Genomic DNA, 16649 nt, shown 5'->3' on the forward strand with positions numbered 1-16649 from the left:
GAACCAGAAACCGCCTAATGAATCTAACCAATATATTATAATATATGTATTATAAGACAAGAAAAACATCGAGAAGAACTGTATAATTAGATATATTTTAAAAACATAATAAACGTGTAGATTATACAAAATACCAACTTTTTCCACCTTTTTTTCATTTTGGTAAATATTTAAACTCTAATTTGTTACTTTTTATTTATTAGGAAAATATTTTAAAGGATTTGTGAGGTAGTGTATTTTATAACGAAATCAAAAAACGTGGTTAATCATTAAGTCTTTAAATAATCATTTTTTATTAAATTTTTAAAAAAAAATAAATAATAATTCTCCAAATTCTATTAATAGCTTTAAGCTTCAAAAAATTGTGGCCTTTAGATTTAAGTGGATAAATGTAAAATATTTTTATTTTTTAATTCTTTAAAAATTTCAAAAATAATCAATAATATAATGGATAAATGTTATAAATACATATATAGGTACTTAAAAATATTAAATGATATGTTACTGGACAAAGTAATACCTGTAAATTATCTCTTGACTGTGTAAATGCTGAATTGCAATAATAATTTCTGCCACATAAAAGCTATAATATTAAAATTATACTAGAGTCAATACATGATAAGAAAAATATATGGCTCAACATAAATCAACTTTTAATTTAATTAAATTAGTAGTTAACTGACTGTGTAGCCTTAAAAAATTGCAAGACATATTATGTTAAATTTAGAATAAAAAATAAAAGTATTTTACTGTCTAAAAATTAAAATGTAGTATAAAAAAAAATAATAATAATTAACACTTAATATTTTAATTCATTTTTAACCTATAATTCTTATAAAACAAAGTAAAACAGAAATTTGTTTTGTATACTTTTTCATTAATCATTATAATTTTTGAACATACATCACAAGATATTACTAATGTGGTTTTGAAAGTATTATATGTTAATGGTACACCACCGCTCAACAAAGTACAATATCACATCAATGGAGTTTGTAATATTTGTGAATATGAACCAAAGAAAACATAATTAAATATATCATAAAATAAATCTTCTTATTAAATTAAATACCTAGTAATTGCTAACTAGTCGGTATTACTTTGTTGTAGGAGGTTCCACAGTCATAACTACATAAATATTTTAATAATAATAAACAACTGAAATAGAAGTAAATGTGAAATACCATGCTGTGTCTTCCAACAATATTCCTTCTTTTTCTAATTGCATAAAAAGTTCTCCGCCACTTAAATATTCCATAACAAGATAAAGTTTTTCATTTGTTTGAAATGCATAGGACAAACTGACTATAAATGGATGCTAAAAATATTAAAATATATATAGAGTAAGAGTATGGAGTGTTTTGTAAACTAATTTCTGTAAAGCTATAAAAATATTGTAAAAACAAAATTGAGCTTGAACCTTAACAAGTTTCAAGGATGTTTCTTTCCGATTTCGTATGATCCATTTCTTTAGGATTTTCGAATATTCTGGTCTTAATCATCACTTTCATCGCGAACACTCTATTGGCATCTTTACCCGTCTTTTTTCTTACTTGAAACACCTTACCGTAGCCTCCTCTTCCCAAAACTTTCATCATTTCAAAGGAATCTGGTGATAATTTTTCATTTGTAGACTTTAATGTTTCTATGTCACTAGAACAATTATTCAATTATATTTTTAATATAATTTTAATATAATTAATTATTGAATCCGGTAGAGTTTTTTTTACAGATATTTGAAGAAAAATGTATGGAGAACCTTGTACCAAATTTTCAAAACTTAGTTATAAAAGAAAAAAATTTTATGATTTTTCAACTTCAAAATTACTTGCAAATTTTCGCGTTTTCGACAGATTTCGTAAAAATTTGAACTAAAAACGCTTATAAAAAAAAATTGTGACTAACGATTTTTAATTTTTTTTAGCTACATTAAAAACAACTCATAAGGAACCTTGTATTAAATTTTCAAAAACTTTTTGGTCATCCAAAAATTTTTTATCGACACTTTAAAAAAAATTTCTCAAAAAAATCGAAAATTTCAGTGGTCTATAAATAACTGAAAAATAGTCAAAATTTTTTGAAAATTGAAAACTAATATATAGGATACCACTGACATTAACATTTGGTGTGTGAAATTTCAAGTATTTTCAGTGATTGGTTTTTGAATTAAAACCATAAAAAAAAATCGATTTGGTCGAAAACTGGTTTTGCGTAAAAATTGCCGTTTTTCCGTCATTTTTTTTTTGTTTTTCTCGATTTTTTTGAAAAGTGTTGGAAAATGTTAACTTTTTACCTCTATAATGCACCAAGGATATTCACTTTTACATCGGAAACCACCCCCATTGTTTGAAATTGGAGCATTATTTCGACTAGTTATGCTGTACACAGACAAAAAAAAAAAAAAAAAAAAAAAACACACACATCATTGTAAAATCAATACATTCATCACTTCGTTCAGAATCTAAAACTTTAGTCAGAAAAATCGAAAAAAAGCCAAAATATTTCAATTTATACAGACAACACTAATATAAACATTTAGTGAAAATGTATATTATTTACTGTGATTCGTTTTTAGTTACAACCATATTATAAACTGCCGATTTTTTTTTTAAAACTGTTGGAAAATTCTTACTTTTTACCTGTACAATTCAGCAAGGATATTATTCTATTCACTGTGACATCCGAAACTACCCCCGACGTTAAAAATTGAAGTATTATTTTGACACAGACAGCATTTCAGTATACTAACACAAATAAAGCATACACAACAAATTTTAATTAATTGCAGAATGTACAGGTAAATTGATTTTATTGAAAAAAACTACAAACGAATTGATTTATATAACATTTAGGTAAAACAATAAAATGTCGAAAAAGATTCTTTAACTATTAGTTTTTAATATTTAAATCAAATTTAAAATTCGATATCATAATATTGCATCTGACTATCGAAGACATAAAATAAGTTAAATGGGTCTAGAAGCATATCTGGTTCCTTAATTTGTTCTAGAATGATAAGTTTTAATGAAGGGAACTAACTTTTTAAGAATATCAATTATAATTTTACAGTTAGTTATGTATTAGTCTTCAAAAAAACTACTTTCAGTAAATACTATTTTTATTTTATTTTATTTGCTGTCAGAAGTGATAATTTCACATATTTACATAACCAATTGTTCGTTTTAAATAAAATAGTTTGAATAGCTTTACTTTGAAATTGAGTACTTAATACTTATATATTATATATTAGTCTAAAATGACATTAATTTCGTAAAAATAATATATTCTTGGGTACTGGAAAGTTTTAGTATTTAATATTTTTAATATTATATTCATAGATAAATACTATATATATTTAATATTTTTTGTATGTTTAATAACACTATTTATTATGGCTGATGTTACAAGATATAATGTATAATGGCTATTATCATGGTTATTTTTTATTAATTATGTTGAATTTAAATAATGATAAATAATCATGCATATAAATTGCACAATTGTACAGTAATTTAGTTTGTCTTATTATTAAATATTCTTTAATCTTGTAATCCTCCTCCCACGGGACCCACCTTGTCGTGGTGGAGGAGCTTGCGGGCCTTTAATTAGGTCTTACCAAGCGGTCCCACCTCGGTACTGACCTTAAGTGGTTGGTATCGGAGCTTCCTCTGGCCTTGGCTGGCTGGAGGTGGCAGGTCGGAGGCAACCTACTCGCGATGAGCAAATGCCCTAAGGGAAGGAAAACCCTGAAAAAAACCCCTCAACTCCCAACTCGTCAAGGGGGTCACTTGGCACGGAGGTAGTTACGTGTCAACGAGGATCCTGCAGATACCTGGCGCCCTCTGCAGTACACAGCCTTCCCTGTGGTACGCTGCTCTGCCACGGGGTGACCACCCCTTCATGCCCACTCGTGGGAACTATATGGAAACTAAAAAGCAACCAGGACCACCAACTGGCCAATTGGTGGACGAGAGCCAACCCGTTAAATTGGACGGCCTGGCAGACGCCGTAAAGTCTGCGACGAAGGATCGAATTTCTAATCGGTAATTTTTAAAATAAAACTAAAATTAGTCCTTTTTTTTAATCAATAATATTTTATATTAAAATTCACGTTAATGTTTTGTAAGATAATTAAACAACTTAGACTCTCTAGAGAAAAACATGACATAATGCACATTTCAATGGCACTACTGACGAATTGCAGTATTTTTTTAAAACTTATATTGCTTGTAATAAAAGTTAAGAAATCTGTTTGTTAATTCCAATATAGTCCTCAACCTGCTCAATCGTCTATCAACAATCAGACCAATTTCGTAAACAAGCCGAATTATTCATCTCGCGCCGGTAAAATGGTCAAAGTGTTGTATGGACGCGACTACAGCCACTATGGCCTAACCAGAAATAATAATGTTACACTGTTATGCACGTACTTCGCGACTAATAAAAGGTACATATTTTTATACCTTAGAAATACATCAATTTTGAAGTTTTAAATTTGACATATTATTATGTTTTTATAGGGATCGTAGATGCCCTAATAGATTCAAACCAAATCAAAATGAAATCTCTAATAATGACTTCCATTCAGATAAACGTAAATTATGTAATACGCCTATTAAAAATGAACAGATTAAAATGTAAGTAATATGTATATGTATTAGTTTCTTCAAAACATTCATTAAGCCAGCATTAAGAATTTTGAAAATATGTTAAAATTATTGCATCGTAGTATATAAAATAATACTTTTTTCAAACAAAAGTGTTCAATTCAACATATTTACGTATTAACTATTAATATAAGTACATAGACCAAGGATGGAAAACCTTTTGAACACTACGTGCCAAAAGTTTTTTTCTTTTTGTCATTGAGTGTCATTTTGGAAAATATAATATAATTTACATTAAATAAGTCATATTATGATCAAAATATTTTTATCTATTACACATTAATAAATTAATTTTTTGCGTGCCACCTAGGGAACGCGTGCCATGGATTTATTATTCTATTCCTGAAGCATAATATAGACAAAAATTATTGTTTACTCTTTGCTATTAATTACTTATTACAAATAAATATGCTAATAATCAAAAATGTATAAATTCTCACTGATTATATTAAATTATTATACATATTGTACTATTATATAATTATAAATTTATTAATACAGGTTTTTTTTTTTTGTTACAGACAACCATATGCCAAAAGCTCAAATAAAATTAATGCGGTTCTCGAAGGTCTAGGTTTTGTGTGTAATAATGATAAAATATATACAGATCGTGCATCACAAATACACTGTTATAATGTTAATAAACAATATAATACCGGATACGGCACAAAAACTCATACTTCATCTGCAAAGTCAAAAGTAAATATAATTTTACTTATTTAATAAAATATTTAAGTGACTAGAAAGAACATAATTTCAGGTTACATCGCAAATTTCAAATTAATTATGAATAAAATATTTAGATTAGTGATAGAAGAATTAAGAGTAATAGGTGTCAAATACTTTTTAACTAAATAAAAGTAATTTAAATTAGAAAAAAAAATTAATAGTATAAGACAAAATTAATATTTTAAAATTTGAGTCATTTAGTTATGCAGCGTGATTATGTTAATACTAAATTTATAAATTTATAGTATATAAGATGTAATGTTTTATATAATAAACCATAATGCAATAGTATCTCATCAATATTATTATATCTGTAACATTTATTTTTAAATTTAATATTTTTAACTAAGAATTATTTTAAACATTATTTGTTTTACATTAGATTCCAGTTCTCCAAACCCCTTCAAAACGTTCTGAATCATATAAACAAAAACAAAACAGTCAAAAGTCCATATTATCCGATATATAGGCCGATCCTCGTCTGTGGGCGGCGTATGAGCGCGGGTGGCGCGAGCACGCAAAGGCTGCACCGGCGAGTTCACCGGCACCGACGGACCGTCGGCCCATACCGGGGCCAGTCCGCCACACACAGCGGACGGTTCGGAAGGCGACCACGGCGAAGCCACAACCGCGGCCGACAAGCGCAGCACAGGGACCAGCGCTGGCCAGTGCCCTACAACCGGTGCACAGACGTCCCAGCCAGCAACAACGCTGTAAGGCTGCCGACCGTCCAGCCGCGGCCACAGCCGCCAAGCGTTCCACCACGGACACAGCCACCTGATTTTTGGAATGTGATACCGAAAAGAAATTTTTGGTTAGGCAGTAGTGGCTGAAGTCGCGTCCATACAACACTTTGACCATTTTTCGGCGCGAGATGAATAATTCAGCTTTTTCATGAAATTGGTCTGGTTGTTGATGGTTCCACCACGGACACAGCCACCTGATTTTTGGAATGTGATACCGAAAAGAAATTTTTGGTTAGGCAGTAGTGGCTGTAGTCGCGTCCATACAACACTTTGACCTTTTTTCGGCGCGAGATGAATAATTCAGCTTTTTCATGAAATTGGTCTGGTTGTTGATGGTTTGTCTTACAGAAGACAAAGAATATTTCTTTTATAAGATAATTTTCGTACTCGATCTCAATACAGGCTGTGAGGGTTCATCCGCTATATATAAAATAACAAAACTGGAAGAAAATTGTAGAATACATAAATCAGTAGGTGACCGTTGCTATTCACGCACGATATTATAACCTTACCTGTATATTATGCATTTGTTTCTGGTATCGACTTGCAGAGTTTCAATATCTATTCAATGGACATTAAATAAAATTCGAACTAGAATATTGAAATTTTCTGATCATTCAAATCTTAACAGTAGTAACAATACTGTTACAAAAGTGTAGAATACATAAATCAGTAGGTGGCCGTTGCTATGCACGCACGATATAATAATAATAATAAAAAACCGACAAACGCCCATTCAGCCAATAAATATTGCCAAACACAATTATAACTGTTAGGCCAATGTTTTTAAAAATAAATATATTTTTTCACATCCGTGGGGGCTTAACATTTTAGTCTTATCAATTAGCGTAAACAGACATTTTTTATTTTAATAGCTTGCGGCTGGCATTATTATATTTCTAACTGATCATAGCGTAAATTGAATTATTTGAATTAAAAATAAAATAAAATAAGAAAAAAATGTAAAAGAAATTAAACTGATTCAATTTTTAATTTTTGATATTACTTTTTGAAACTTTTCATATGTATTAAAGTAAAGTACAAGTGTACAAGTGTATTATTATCAATTATTAATATATATATTTTAATATACCCTCTTAAGATGATTTACAACTTTTCTTTACTAAATTATTATTATTGCAAGATTAAGGAATATTTAATAATAAAACAAACAAAATTACTATAGAATTATGTAATTTATTGCATAATTATTTATTAGAACTCAAACTTGCCAGTACCAAAGAATATATTTTTGAAAAATTAATGACTTTTTACTTAAATATTCCTATGTACTCAATTTCAAAGTAATGGTATTCAAACTATTTTATTTAAAACGAACAATAGGTTATGTTAAAATGTGAAATTATCACTTATGGCAGCAATGAAAATAAAATATTATTTACTATAGGTTTTATCTACAATCATAGAAATTTAACTAATGGTTACCACCTGGAGTAGGTATATACCTAAATAAGTCTTAAAACGCCTCCTTTCTGTACCCGTAAGTAGGCCCAAGAGCAAGAAGTGGGGAGGGTTCAACCCAGCGCCGCAATTAGCGGGGGTGCTGGGGGTGCCCTGCACTCCCAAAGAGCCCCATTAACATATTTTGGGGGCCCTTTTCAGACATAAAGGATTTTAGTTTTTAAACCGGCTAATTGTGATACCGATGAAATAATAATAATCAATAGGTGATGAAATTACAGAGGCAAGATAATTTCGGAGTTTATCGCGAACATACATCGTGACACGAAATTTTTATATATATAGATGGAGACAAAAATGTCTAAGACAGTGTATAACTGTCACTGCAGTTCAGCAAGAAAATAAACTATATTAATGTCGCTATTGATTATGATTGAATATAATAGTTACAGATATGTTGTTATATTTTGTTAAAAACATATCAACAAAAAAAAGAATTAGCGAAATAAGTCAATGTCCACAGTACATTTCAAATTTACAGCAATAGACTAACATAACAAGTTATACTAAGTTTTATTGTTTTACCAACAGACAACAATACAAAAAACACGAGATGGCACATTATTGTATTTTACCCACTGTAGTAAAAAAAAAAATGGCATAACTTTGAAACTTAAGTGTTAGAAATTATAAACTTCTTATACACATCTCGCGGGGTCCGCAATCCACCACGTGTGGATGACTACATGATAATATACTGCTCTCATAATCATAAGAGAGTCTCACGGCAACGGTAAGCAGAATGACTATAATATTATGACTTGAGTAACTCACTGACTGATAAACGTAGAGCCTGAACAATGATAGATCGATGCTTACAATTTACACGGTACATTCGTAAAATCGTATCACAAATTTAGTGACTCTAGACTCTAGACTATACTAGACTTATAATAGATTTTTTTTTTTTTGTTTAAGAGAATCTGGCGTATTAACAATAGCTTCCAAAAAAGTTTCTCCTGAAACATTACTAACGTTATCAACAGAAAGTTAAGAATATAGTAAATTGACTGAGTCTAGGTTTATTTAAAGTATATTTAACATATTATTTAATAGTTTGATACTATAATATATCAATAATATATCTTAATATATATAAATCTCGTGTCACAATGTTTGTCCTCAATGGACTCCTAAACCACTTAACCGATTTTGATGAAATTTTTTACACAGCGTGTAATTTGATCCAACTTAAAAGATAGGATAGTTTTTTTTCAATATGTATTATTAATAATATGTGCTCAAACAGGAATATTGAGATTTACGATAGAAATTTTTGTTTATAAATGGTTGCTATGGGGGTTATAAGATTTGAGAATAATATTTATTTATTTGTGGTTGCTATGGTAATATATAAAATTAATATAATGAATTACGGATTTTGATAACATTTGGTAACCATTTAATAATATGAATATAATATAATATAATATAATTCCTCTTATTGGTCGCAGGAAAATGTGCTTATGTAATACAATTTTAGGAAAATACACCAGAAAAGTTCGGAATCTGGGTGTAAAAAAACAACAACAACTGTCACTGCAGTTGTTCAGCAAGAAAATAAACTATATTAAGATCGCTATTGATTATGATTGAATATAATAGTTATAGACCTGATGTTATATTTTGTTAAAACCATAACAACAAAAATAAGAATTAGCGAAATAAGTCAATGGCCACAGTAAATTTAAAATTCACATCAATTGTTAAATTTAAATTAAATTAAACTTGCCAATCGCGTGAATGCACGTTGTGACTACAATAACCTTGATTATTTTTTTGCCAGACGCATCATCGGCGAGCTGGACGCTCTCATCGGATTTTAGTGCGTTAAGGTTGGGTTAGGATTATGTATTAATTGATTAATATAATCCACCGTACTATGTCAAACTTGGTATAACTTTGATATTTATTAGAGTTAAATCATACACTTACATACAAACAGCACTAGGTCCGCGATCTACCGCAGATAGATTGCCTACCTGATAAATGATAATATACTTCAGCAGTTCAGCGAATCAGAATTTTTATTCCGGGCCACAGAAAACTTAAGATAAATCTAGAACATAATCCACAGAATATTAAATAATGAATTGAACAAAGTTTGAGTCATATATAGTTGGTATATTTAACGAGCAAGATAAATATTAGTTAGTAACATTATAAACATAGATCATTCTTATATTAATTATTTTGAAAATAGTGCTGGGATAATACACAATATAGTATGGTGTATCACATAGTACATAGGTATTTAAATGCAATTTTAATATAAAATTTTCATATCTCCGTGATAAACCATATTTATATGTTTTATTAAATTTTCTCATACATAATAACACTAATACATGGCCTACGAAAATGCAAAAAAAAACAAATAATACGCGGGCAACGCCGTGTCGGGACAGCTTGATTATAATATATATATTTAATATACATTTTTTTACAGCAATAGACTAACATAACAAGTTATACTAAGTTTTATTGTTTTACCAACAGGCAACAATACAAAAACCACTTGGCACATTATTGTATTTTACCCACTATAGTAAAAAAAAAAAAATGACATAACTTTGAAACTTAAGTGTTAGAAATTATAAAATTCTTATACACATCTCGTGGGGTCCGCAATCTACCACGTGTGGATTGCCTACATGATAATATACTGCTCTCATAATCATAAGAGAGTCTCACGGCAACGGTAAGCAGAATGACTATAATATTATGACTTGAGTAACTCACTGACTGATAAACGTAGAGCCTGAACAATGATAGATCGATGCTTACAATTTACACGGTACATTCGTAGAAACGTATCACAAATTTAGTGTGTAATAAGAAAGCATTTTACAAAATTCGCATATTAAAGTGGTGCTTTCACAAGATTTTTGAGAATCAAAACAGTCAATGAAAATGTCTAAGTTTTGAACACCGTTAAACCGAATAGTAAATAACAAATTAATCAAAATTCGAATCATATTATATAGAATTTGCATTTTTAACGGGCAACGAAGTGCACGGGGTCAGCTAGTTATATTATATATATATATATATATGGCTGAAATAAAACTGTTATCAATCCTTGCTATTAATAATAAATAAACGACTATTTTTATTATAAAAAATTATTTTTTCGTGTTAATAACAATGTTATTAATATTTTAGGCAATCATATTAAAAAAATTATGGAAACTGATACAGGACGACCACTGGCTAAGGATATTGTTAAAATCATCGAGGCCGAGACCACAAAAAAATTAGTTGTATGTATAATAATTTAAAAATTTATAAATAATATATTATTTATAATAATAATTTATTTGTTATTAGGAAAAAGTTGCATCAAAATATGAAGGTAACAACAAGTGCGAACAAGAAATTATTAAATTTATCAAATGTGCTGAAAAACATGATAATAATCTGAACAAATGTATCGAAGAATTTAAAAAATTAAAACATTGTTTTAAAGAATAAGGTATAAGCTAATAACCGTAATGACTATTTATAATAGTTAACTGTGGGATTTACATTAATTGTTATTTTTATTTTCAGATTTATAGCATGAACATAATATATATATATATTGATGTTAAAAAAAAAAATGTAGTTATAAGCTAAAATTGTTCATATAAATATTTCTTTCCCTTGTTTTTTATGCGTTTTATCTATTATATACATTTTAATTATAAAAAATTTTTATTATATTTATTATTATGGAAACTGATACAGGACGACCACTGGCTAAGGATATTGTAGAAATCATCATGGCGAGACCACAAAAGTATTAGTTGTATGTATAATAATTTAAAAATTTATAAATAATATATTATTTATAATGATAATTTATTTATTATTAGGAAAAAGTGGTATCAAAATACATTAAGCCACCATGTGAGGACGAAATAAAAAGTTTTATAGAATGCGCGAAAGCGAATTCTGATGATTTAAATAAATGCCGAAGTGCATTAGAAAAACTAACCAAGTGTTATGATCAAAAAGGATAAACTAATAACCGTAATTATTAATTACTGTAGTTATTAATTTATAATAGCTAACTGTGGGATTTACATTAATTGTTGTTTTTATTTTCAGATTTATAGCATGATTACCTAACTAGTGGGGTGTGCTAGTTGAAAATTGCCGCGCCGCTAATATTAATAATAACCTTTTTATTGAAAAATCCTTTCAATTTCTACTTTCACTGTCTCGGTAACAACTATTTCAGCTACTTTTTTTGCAAGTGAATAAATTGGTGGATGACATTGATAATAAATTTGAATGCAGTGGGCTTAATATTAATAGGACGCTACACGTAAAGTGAAACGTATACAACGGCCGAGAGAATGCGCTGTTAAGTGTTTTCGCATTCCGCAAGCGTGCGGCGTTTAAGTCACGCCCACTACTCGCCGTCGGCGGCCGGTCGACGTATTTACGAACCGTAACTGAATTCGGTCAGACGGGTATGGCACCCACATCCCTCATTGCGCAAGATACGTTATCACTTGTCAGTTATCATAGCTCATTAGTTCATTATTTACAAGATAATTGAAATTTGAAGTTTTCTTATTCTGTAGTTCTGTTCATTGTGAGTTTTCATTATGTGTAGTAATTATTACTCCACTTATGATGAGAGCTTACAAAATGCCTTTTTCCCAAGACATTATTTTTGTGGACTCTACAAGTTCATGTGATCAAAGTGGTTCTTGTATCACTTTATTTTTGGCGTTTCAAAGGTTGGTGGCATTCCTTTAGGTGCTGTCATTCATAAATATTTAACAAAAGAAAACTATATTCAAGCATTTAAATTATTTAAAAAAAGTTTAGGGGAAAATGGTTTTTGTGGTCAAACTCACCTTTAGTATTCATGACAGACGATAGTACAGCAGAACGTCAAGCACTACAAGAAGTCTTTCCGGAATCTACACTATTGTTTTGTGCTTTCCATGTTTGTCAATCCATTTGGAGATGGCTTTGCGATACCAAACATGATGTGACAAAAACTGAAAGACAATCGTTAATGTTAAAATTTAGAAATATTCTATTTGAATTTAATGAAGATGAGGCTAACAAAAACTTAAACGATTTATGTGCCAATTATTATCGTTTATGGCATTTTTTTTTTAAATTTCTTTAATTTAGTTGAAAAGTATTTAACACCTATTACCCTTAATTTTTCTATCACTAATCTAAATATTTTATCCATAATTAATTTGAAACTTGCGATGTAATCTGAAATTATGTTCTTTCTAGTCACTTAAATATTTTATTAAATAAGTAAAAATATATTTACTTTTGACATTGCAGGTGACGTATGAGTTTTTGTGCCGTATCCGGTATTATATTGATTATTAACATTATAACAGTGTATAATATGTATAATATGTATTATGCACGATATGTATATATTTTATCATTATTACACACAAAACCTAGACCTTCGAGAACCGCATTAATTTTATTTGAGCTTTTGGCATATGGTTGTCTGTAACAAAAAAAAAAAACCTGTATTAATAAATTTATTTCAGAATGCAGTTCTAAATTTCAAATTTAATTTTTGATTTTCTTTCGTTATAGTTCAATATGTATAATAATATAATATAATCAGTGTGAATTTATACATTTTTGATTATTAGCATATTTATTTGTAATAAGTAATTAATAGTATAGAGTAAACAATAATCTTTGTCTATATGATCAGGAATAGAAAAATAAATCCATGGCACGCGTTCCCGAGGTGGCACGCAAAAAATTAATATATTAATGTATAATAGATAAAAATATTTTGATCATATTACGATGGAATAATTTTAGCATATTTTCAAAATTGATAATGCTGGCTTAATGAATTTTTTAAAGAAACTAATAATATTACTTACGTATTAATCTGTTCATTTTTAATAGGTGTAGTACATAATTTACGTTTATCTGAATGGAAGTCATTACTCGAGGTTTCATTTTGATTTGGTTTGAATCTATTAGGGAATCTACGATCCCTATAAAAACATAATAATATGTCAAATTTAAAACTTCAAAATTGATGCATTTCTAAGGTATAAAAATATGTACCTTTTATTAGTCGCGAAGTACGTGCATAACAGTGTAACATTATTATTTCTGGTTAGGCCATAGTGGCTGTAGTCGCGTCCATACAACACTTAGACCATTTTACCGGCGCGAGATGAATAATTCGGCTTGTTTACGAAATTGGTCTGATTGTTGATAGACGATTGAGCAGGTTGAGGACTATATTGGAATTAACAAACAGATTTCTTAACTTTTATTACAAGCAATATAAGTTTTAAAAAAATACTGCAATTCGTCAGTAGTGCCATTGAAATGTGTATTATGTTATATTATTCTCTAGAGAGTCTAAATTCAACATAATTAATAAAAAATAACCATGGTAATAGCCATTATACATTATATCTTGTAACATCAGCCATAATAAATAGTGTAAATTATTTATTATTAAACATACAAAATATTAAATATATACAGTATTTATCTATGAATATAATATTAAAAAGTATAAATTACTAAAACTGGCCAGTACCAGAGAATATATTTTTGAAAAAAATTATGACATTTTAGTCTAATATATTTATATAAGTACTCAATTTCGAAGTAAAGCTATTCAAACTATTTTATTTAAAACGAACAATTGGTTATGTAAATATGTGAAATTATCACTTCTTCACTTATTCAAAGAAAATAAAATTAAAATAGTATTTACTGAAAGTAGTTTTTTTTAAGACTAATACATAACTAACTGTAAAATTATAATTGATATTCTTAAAAAGTTAGTTCCCTTCATTAAAACTTATCATTCTAGAACAAATTAAGGAACCAGATATGCCTCTAGACCGATTTCACTTATTTTATGTCTTCGATAGTCAGATGCAATATTATGATATTGAATTTTAAATTTGATTTAAATATTAAAAACTAATAGTTAAAGAATCTTTGTCGACATTTTATTGTTTTACCTAAATGTTATATAAATCAATGCGTTTGTAGTTTTTTTCAATAAAATCAATTTACCTGTATATTATGCATTTGTTTCTGGTATCGACTTGCAGAGTTTCAATATCTATTCAATGGACATTAAATAAAATTCGAATTATAATATTGAAATTTTCTGATCATTCAAATCTAAACAGTAGTAACAATACTGTTACAAAAGTGTAGAATACATAAATCAGTAGGTGGCTGTTGCTATGCACGCACGATATTATAATAATAATAAAAAACCGACAAACGCTCATTCAGCCAATAAATATTGCCAAACACAATTATAACTGTTAGGCCAGAACATTAAATTTATGTTTTTATAAATAAACTAGCTGTCCCGACACGGCGTTGCCCGCGTATTAGTAGGTTTTTTTTGCATTTTCGTAGGCCATGTATTAGTGTTATTATGTATGAGAAAATTTAAAAGTAATAGGTAAAGTATCTAAATGTTGAAATTAAGTACAAACCAACATATATATTTTCTGAATTTACATTTTATTCATCTTATATTAAATTATTGTTTGTAATCAGTGACCTACTTACAAAATATACTATATACATTAAAAACATACAAAAATAAATTAAATTATTAAAACTAAAAATTATCTAAGTACTACTTTGTGTACAACATTCCTGGTTAACCTGTCTTTCGCTAACACGAAGAGATTTGATGGTTTTCCTACACGTGAGCAGGCAACATATAGCTGTCCATGTGAGAAACATGTGTTTTCCAAATCCAAACCGCAAATAGACATTGTTTGGCCTTGAGATTTATTTATAGTCATCGCAAAAGCTAAACAAATCGGAAATTGGAGCCTTTTAAACGGTATTGGAGATTCCGACGCTATCAGTGGAATACGTGGCAACAGGACGATATCTCCTTTAAATTTTCCCGACAAAATTGTAGCTTCAAGAATATTTTCGGTAATTTTTTTTATGACTAAACGTGTACCGTTACATAATTGAGGTGGATTTAAATTACGTAGAAGAATAATTGGTGAACCAATTTTCAATTGAAGGTTGTGTGGTGGCATTCCTGGCAAATCCAGAGAATTCAAAAATTATACATATTATACAATGTGTCCCGGGACGAAGTGACCGGCCGCCGTCATATGAAAGTATACCTAAAATGACGAAGAAATAACCTTTAAAGTGGGGGTCTAACTTTTTTTTTTTTGAGTTATGGGCAATTTAAGTTTTTTTAAACCAAACAAAAACTACCACGAATTTTTTTATGTTTCTCCGAAAATTTTCAACATTTTAACATAATTTTTTTTTTGTTTTAAAGCTATTTAATTGTCCTTTCAACCAACATACGCAATTAAACCAAACTTATGTAAATTATTATTATTAAATTGAAAAAATTAAATTTTTTTATCAAAAGTTGGAATTTTTAAAAATAAATCTCGTATTACTCAAAATAATTCAATATTTAGTATGGGTTATTTTGGTTGTGTATTATTCTACAGAATAATACCTTGAATACCTTATAAGTTTGGTTTTCATATCTTTCATAATCGCAGAGTTATACGCATCCAAACATTACAGGTCTTTTGTGATTTTAATTATTGGCAATTTATAATTTTTCTAAACATCAAGTCTAACTTAGGCATAAACTCATTAGAGGTGATATAAGTAATGTAAGTCAATTTTTTTTTTAAAGTGTTTCATTTAGAGCTCAAGCTTGTTTGCAGTCAGGTGGGGAACACTTTGAAAATCTTATTAATTAATCAAATAAACATAACATTTATTTCCTTGTTATTTAATTATTATTATTATTAAACTACTTTATTTTCATTTTATTTTTAAAAAAAATTGACTTCTTACATTATTTATATCACCTCTAATGAGTTTATGCCTAAGTTAGACTTGATAAAAAAATTTAATTTTTTCAATTTAATAATAATAATAGGTAAATATTAAATGGTAGTCGTTTGAAATTTTCTACTCATTAACTTTACAAAAAATAATTAGGGAAAACTGTTTCGCTACTAGTGGACACCTCCCTTGAAAA

At 28.5% G+C, this 16649-nt stretch overlaps 3 protein-coding genes and 2 long non-coding RNA genes across 6 annotated transcripts; 1 reads left to right on the forward strand and 4 right to left on the reverse strand.

Annotated features, from left to right (window-relative positions):
* Positions 1-501: 501 nt before the first annotated feature.
* Positions 502-2585, reverse strand: LOC126552412 (ribosomal protein S6 kinase beta-1-like). The gene is given in 5 exon segments (XM_050207114.1): positions 502-583; positions 1185-1318; positions 1421-1426; positions 1428-1653; positions 2560-2585. Coding segments are annotated over 5 exon segments (474 nt in total).
* A 983-nt stretch (positions 2586-3568) lies between these two features.
* LOC126552763 (uncharacterized) lies at positions 3569-6067 on the forward strand. Its single transcript, XM_050207672.1, has 5 exons — positions 3569-4043; positions 4271-4447; positions 4521-4637; positions 5189-5366; positions 5779-6067. Exons 1-5 carry the CDS (start codon positions 3901-3903, stop codon positions 5863-5865), a joined length of 702 nt encoding a protein of 233 aa, XP_050063629.1. The 5' UTR covers positions 3569-3900; the 3' UTR covers positions 5866-6067.
* Positions 5690-7178, reverse strand: LOC126552765 (uncharacterized). Its single transcript, XR_007606183.1, has 2 exons — positions 6655-7178; positions 5690-6582 (listed from the first exon to the last, which is right to left on the reverse strand). It is a non-coding gene; the product is annotated as an uncharacterized LOC126552765 (long non-coding RNA).
* Positions 7179-8489: 1311 nt separating this feature from the next.
* On the reverse strand, positions 8490-14900 carry LOC126552764 (uncharacterized). 2 transcript variants are annotated; one of them, XR_007606182.1, is made up of 6 exons: positions 14666-14900; positions 13691-13867; positions 13501-13617; positions 12915-13106; positions 12478-12624; positions 8490-12410 (listed from the first exon to the last, which is right to left on the reverse strand). It is a non-coding gene; the product is annotated as an uncharacterized LOC126552764 (long non-coding RNA). The 2 variants fall into 2 exon arrangements; XR_007606181.1 differs by having other exon boundaries at positions 8490-12379; positions 14666-14899.
* Positions 14901-15056: 156 nt separating this feature from the next.
* Positions 15057-15704, reverse strand: LOC126552821 (ATP-dependent DNA helicase pif1-like). Its single transcript, XM_050207853.1, has one exon. It carries the CDS (start codon positions 15667-15669, stop codon positions 15238-15240), a length of 432 nt encoding a protein of 143 aa, XP_050063810.1. The 5' UTR covers positions 15670-15704; the 3' UTR covers positions 15057-15237.
* Between the last annotated feature and the right edge of the window lie 945 nt (positions 15705-16649).

This window comes from Aphis gossypii, chromosome X (assembly GCF_020184175.1).
Source record: "Aphis gossypii isolate Hap1 chromosome X, ASM2018417v2, whole genome shotgun sequence".
Classification (NCBI taxonomy): Eukaryota; Metazoa; Arthropoda; class Insecta; order Hemiptera; family Aphididae; genus Aphis; species Aphis gossypii.

Coding starts and splice junctions, on each gene's coding strand:
- LOC126552763 (XM_050207672.1), top strand. CDS start 3,901: ATGCCCACTCGTGGGAACTATATGGAAACTAAAAAGCAACCAGGACCA. Junction 4,044..4,270: donor AAGGATCGAATTTCTAATCG/GTAATTTTTAAA, acceptor ATTCCAATATAG/TCCTCAACCTGCTCAATCGT. Junction 4,638..5,188: donor AAAAATGAACAGATTAAAAT/GTAAGTAATATG, acceptor TTTTTGTTACAG/ACAACCATATGCCAAAAGCT.
- LOC126552821 (XM_050207853.1), bottom strand. CDS start 15,669: ATGCCACCACACAACCTTCAATTGAAAATTGGTTCACCAATTATTCTT.